Below are 6,000 nucleotides of genomic sequence, written 5' to 3'. Positions count from 1 at the left end.
AGCAAAGTTAAATTTAATGTAATTTATCCTTTACATGTATATTAATAATGCTAATCAATCATATGCACTTGTGTTACAAATACGTATTACTTACTCATTATTACTTATAATTTGATGTTTTTTCTTTTTATTCAATTCAGAACCTTGTGTGACAAACTTGAATTTGTTTAGCTAAGTGTCCCAAGATTTGCAGCGATGCAAAAGGGAGAAACAAAAATATGCTAACCATGGAAAAGAAGCTTTTGGCAATTAAGAAACATGAAGAAGGCATACAAATAGTTACACTTTCAAAGGCATATGGCGGTAAGCAATCAACGATTAGGAGATGATTAAAGCAACAAAGTCTTTTAAGTCACATCGCACAAAGGGTAAATAACATTTTTATTTTACCTTTATTATATGTATATTTATCTAATCTGCGGATCCGGGGTTTTGGAACGGGATAGCTAATGACCAGCAGTTTTTACCCCCTTCTGAACAGGTGTTTTCCAGGGGTCTTCCCTTTATAATAACCAGTCCCCCTTTCCCCCATGTTAACAAGCACGTTCCGAGTTCTAAATCTTTCTCGAATAAATTTCCATTTTTCATCCCTTTGTGCAGATTTCCGAAATTCTAGAAAAGACCTACAACGGTTGAGAGGTGAACTTCCCATCACGACTACTACGGTCCTTCCGTTATTCTTCTCATGTTCTTCCTTCACTCTACAGGTTCTGGCTCAGCGTCCATGCAGGTCTCCCAAGGGTTCCTGGGCATCTGCGGCATGGAGAGGATGAGGAGGGCGATGCCGGTGATGAAGAGAAGGACAAAGCCGCTGCAGGCGCAAGCGAAGGACCAACTGTAGTAGTACTGCATCCAGATGGTGTCCTCGCTCTCGATCATGCGTTTGACCGATTGCCGCATCACCTCCAGGGAAATGAAAGAACATAGACCTGGGCGGAGAAATGACAGGTGAGTCGCCCCCGGTGTTCCAAAGTTTGACTCCACACACAGACACACACATGCTTTTCCTGGTGGTTCTCACCTTTGGGATTATGAATTTACTACAGCCCCTTAAATTATAATTTCCCTCTTTCCGAAGGAATAATTTATGGATGTTTTCTGGCACTGTGTTTTTGGTGACCTTAAATAGCATTTGTGCAGTGAAAAATTTTACTTCATTGTGTTCGGGTCGGGCCGGGCTTCTCTTTCGCTGACAGTATACTAAAATCATGTGTGTTGTACGTAAATTTGGATGAGTACGTAAATCCCTGTTAGCGCTAATAGCATGGGCCATGATGTTCGAAAATCTCATCATCTCATCTCATCAGCTACACCGCTTATCCTCAGTAGGGTCGCGGGGGTGCTGGAGCCCATCCCAGCAATCATCGGGCAGTGGACACCTTGAACTGGTTGCCAGCCAATCGCAGGGCACACGGGGACAGACAACTCACTCGCCCATTCACACCTAGGGCAAATTTGGACCGGCCAATTCACCTGAAACGCATGTTTTTGGAATGTGGGAGGAAACCGGAGTGCCCGGAGGAAACCCACGCAAGCACGGGGAGAACATACAAACTCCGCACAGGAAGTCCGGAGCTGGATTTGAACCCACGCAGGAGGTTCCCAAGACATGAACTGTGCCGCACATGTTCTAACCACTGCGCCACCGTGCTGCCCTGTTCGAAAATCGTGATTAAACCAGTATCTTCACACAACTCAATGTAATAGTGCTACACTAACATCACAGCGCGCTAAAGCGTTACGAGGCCGTGAGTAGTTTTGGCTACAAGAGACAGTGGTCCGCAAAAAATGGCTTCATCACATCACATACTGTACTAAACTTTTGCAATGTCGATTCGAAGAACTACTTCCTGTCCTTGTCTATTTTCCACTCATTGTCTCGCTGCCTCTCTCTTTTAAAATGCTGCGCTAGATTCTTAGTGACACGCTGCTGCTGTGGTTTATGGCCCAATTCTCAAACCGTCAAAAATGACGGACAGTCAAATAGTTCCAGTTAAAAAGAAATCCACCATTGATAGGAAAGTGTTAATTCATGACACAGAAATAGAAAAGATGTAAATGTTTACACCGTCTTGTTTAATTTGGACTTCATTACAAAAGGTTTAATTTGTTATGCTAAATCACCTCTCCTCCCGAGTCCTCACAAATAAAATGTGAAAATTTGGGGTTGCTTTGCATTCAGTCTTGTAAATCAAGTTAATATGCCGGGTTCGGGCTAGGTCGGGCTTTAATACCCGTGGTCTCAGGTCGGGTCGGGCTGGATTTTTTTAAAAGCTCGATCTCACCTTTAGGTTGAGTCAACTTACCCGCAAAGGCGAAAAACATTCCCGAGGGTTTCAGCAGATATAGTCGGCCTTTCCCTTTGCCGGTGCATGACCCGATCAAACACAGAGAGCCTAAGATCATGAAGGCCAGACCAAAGATCGAGATAGCCGCCGCCGAGATGTTGTACTCTGGAATGAGAAATTGTTGGGGTTTTTTCATTAAAATTTATGGAGATACATCACTTGTGGGGATAAAAAAAATCAGCTTCAGTTTAACACGTTGAAAAGAGAGAATCATCAATACAGCCCAGAAAATCATGGGCTCCTCTCTACCCAGTCTTGAGGACAAACCGGACCCTGGCCCTCTACTTGAAAACACTTACATATGGTATCAATATGTGGTATGCCGGGAGCCTTGCAGAGAGTCATCAACACAGCCCAGAAAGTCATGGGCTGCTCTAGCCAGTCTTGAGGACAAACCGGACCCTGGCCCTCTAGTTGAATACACTTACATATGGTATCAATATGTGGTATGCTGGGAGCCTTAAAAAAGTCATCAACACAGCCCAGAAATTATGGGCAGGGTTAAATACAGAATCGGGCCTCTACTCGAAAACACCTACACATGGCATATGGCATCAAAATTTGGTATGCTGGTAGCCTTACAGAGAGTCATCAACACAGCCCAGAAAATCATGGGCTGCTCTCTACCCAGTCTTGAGGACAAACCGGGCCCTGGCTCTCTACTTGAAAACACTTACATATGGTATCAATATTTGCTATGCTGGGAGCCTTAAAAAACTCATCAACACAGCCCAGAAATTATGGGCTGGGCAAAACCAGAATCGGGCCTCTACTCGAAAACACCTACACATGGCATCTCATCTCATCTCATTAGCTGCACCGCTTTATCCTCAGTAGGGTCGCGGGGGTGCTGGAGCCCATCCCAGCAATCATCGGGCAGTGGGCAGGGGACACCCTGAACTGGTTGCCAGCCAGTCGCAGAGCACACAGGGACAGACAACTCGCTCACTCATTCACACCTAGGGACAATTTGGACCGGCCAATCCACCTGAAATGCATGTCTTTGGAATGGCATATGGCATCAAAATTTGGTATGCTGGGAGCCTTACAGAGAGTCCTTAACACAGCCCAGAAAATCATGAGCTGCTCTTTACCCAGTCTTGAGGACAAACCGGACCCTGGTCCTCTACTTGAAAACACTTACATATGGTATCAATATGTGGTATGCTGGGAGCCTTAAAAAGTCATCAACACCGCTTGGAAAATGATAGGCTGGGCAAAACCAGAATCCGGCCTCTACTCAAACACCTACACATGGTATATGGCATCAAAATTTGGTATGCTGGGAGCCTTACAGAGAGTCATCAACACAGCCCAGAAAATCATGGACCGCTCTCTGCTCAGTCAGCCGACAAAATAATTGCTGACTCCTTTCCCCAAGGCCACCGACTCTTTGACTTATTGCCATGTGGCAAACACTAAAGGTCTCCTAAAACAAGAAAAAGCAAGGTTCTTTATTTCCGGTCATAGAATTAGGAAAAAGATATATCCACTCAACTCGAATGTCAATCAACCTTTATTATAGCTTACAAGAGACAAGCATTCTTTTGTCATGATCTTCTAATATTTTGAAACGGAATATTTGAGTATTCACCATAATTTTATGCGCCTTATAGTACAGTGTACTTTATATATGACAAATATTTCACACAGGAATATTTTGAGATTGCGCCTTGTCATATAGTCCAGAAAATACGGTATTTTTTTTATTTTGAACTGGGCTTGAATTTACAGTTTTTCTTTTTATGCAGCATTAAAAATGTTGAAACATGTCAAAGTACTTTTCTCAGGTACTCCACTGTATGGACGCAATGAATTATTAAGAAGCAGAACATGCAGTGCACATCTATGTTTTATACGTCTTTATATTTCTTAAAACGTTACTATATGGCTTTTTTATTGTATATATACACCAAATTTCAAAAATGCGGCTGCTGGATAGATAGATAGATAGATACTTTTTAACTATAATTGTGTGTTTTTAACCTGTTTCTTTGCCATTTCTGTAAAGCACTTTGAATTTCCTTGTGTATGAATTTTTCTATACAAATAAACTTGCCTTGCCTTGCCTACTTTATTCATTCCCATGGGCAAATTCACACTTCCAGCAGTATCCTTGTGTTGAAAAATAAAATAAAAGATATAGAATACAAAAATACCCAATATAACGTGTCGATATAGAGTATTTAAATAGTGCTACGGAAAATACAAATTGTAATAAAAATAGGGTAATATGCAAATGTGGGGGTGGAGTTTAATGTGGGCTTTTACTCCCCTGGGTGGAGTTAAAGAGCCCCATGGCATGAGGAAGAAATGATCTATTACACTAATGATCAAATGTTGAGATCATGTTTGCCTCAGCAACATAAACAGCAGCTGTTTTTCTTTTTCTTTAAGCAGCACGGAGGCGGATGCTCTGCAGAGTATTTGATCCGCGGCCAGTACGGATCGAATGAAGCTCGGAGGGAAGACGTTTCGTTGAGGAAAGGAAATTTGAGCTTGAGGTTTGCTGTTTTTCTCACCGATATTCCCATGGCAGGCAAACGCCATACACATCCACAGTTCTCATGCCACCAAAAGAGTAAAAGGGAATTCGTTTTTATAATATATTGTTATTTTAGAATACTTTTTTTTAACTTCTATGGCAGATACCTTATCATTTTAGACTTTTAGATTTAAAATGACAGCAAATTATGTACCAGATTTGATATTTCACATGAGGTCAAAAAGTAAAACGTATTTATTATATTTATTACTATTTTATTGTAAATCTCAAAATGAATCATATTTTTTAAATAGAAAAAAAAGACCCTATTAAATATTGTTTTTAAGTACAATCAATACGTATATATATTTTTTGAATGAATTCTTAAAATTAATCTTTTCTTAAAACGTGAAAGTTAAAAATCATCTACTGTATAATAGATTTATCAATAATGATTTTTACATAAAATAATTATGTATTCATTGAATCATCAACTCTTAAAATAAATCAGATTATCAAATGGGAAAAAACTATTTAAAACTTATCCACCACACCATGTATACATGAAGTATGATTTAGTTATACTCATTTGTTATTTCATTTGTATTAAAGTAAATTCTTAGAATAAGATCTTTAACAGAAAAAAATAAATTTAAAACAGAAATGTATTTACCATGTTGAATATGTATTAAATTTCATTTTATTAGGTACAATAAATGTGTTTGTTTATTTAAAAATTAATCACTAAAATCTAATTTTGAGTCCCTAGGTCGCATGCAGCCATATAAGATCAGGGGATAAAAGATCCCATTTATTTTAAGGCAAAAATAATGGTAAAAAAGAACAGCCAGCCCCGGCCAAAATGTGCTCTGCGAGCAGTAATAGTTGCCCGTGGATAATGAATCACAGTTGCTTGAGCACAGTTCATCTTAAGCAAAAATAATCGCAAAAAACAACCTCCAGGCTTGACATAAACGCGCTCTGCAGGCCCCTGTTCGCAGTAATAGTTGCCTGTGAATAATGGATCACAGTTGCTTGAGTACAGTTCATCTTAAGCAAAAATAATAGCCAAAAAAAGAACCTCCAGGCTTGACATAAATGCGCTCTGCAAGCCACTGCTAGCAGTAATAGTTGCCCGTGAATAATGGATCACAGTTGCTTGAGTAC

General features: G+C 40.2%; 1 protein-coding gene across 1 annotated transcript in view; it reads right to left on the bottom strand.

The window, feature by feature from the left end:
- Positions 1-539: 539 nt before the first annotated feature.
- The window catches only part of LOC148360606 (voltage-dependent calcium channel gamma-1 subunit-like), a 29,556-nt gene continuing 24,095 nt past the window's right edge, over positions 540-6,000 (bottom strand). Inside the window, exons 3-4 of the mRNA XM_088342996.1 lie at positions 2,307-2,453; positions 540-929 (exon numbers count right to left, since the gene is read on the bottom strand). Coding sequence (XP_088199122.1) covers positions 697-929; positions 2,307-2,453 — 380 coding nt within the window. The 3' untranslated portion in view covers positions 540-696. The remainder of the gene's footprint in view (positions 930-2,306; positions 2,454-6,000) is intronic.

Source organism: Urocampus carinirostris, chromosome 8, assembly GCF_059441175.1.
Source record: "Urocampus carinirostris isolate Australia breed hairy pipefish chromosome 8, RoL_Ucar_1.0, whole genome shotgun sequence".
In the NCBI taxonomy this organism is placed as follows: Eukaryota; Metazoa; Chordata; class Actinopteri; order Syngnathiformes; family Syngnathidae; genus Urocampus; species Urocampus carinirostris.
This window is presented reverse-complemented; position numbering and strand designations above follow the sequence as displayed.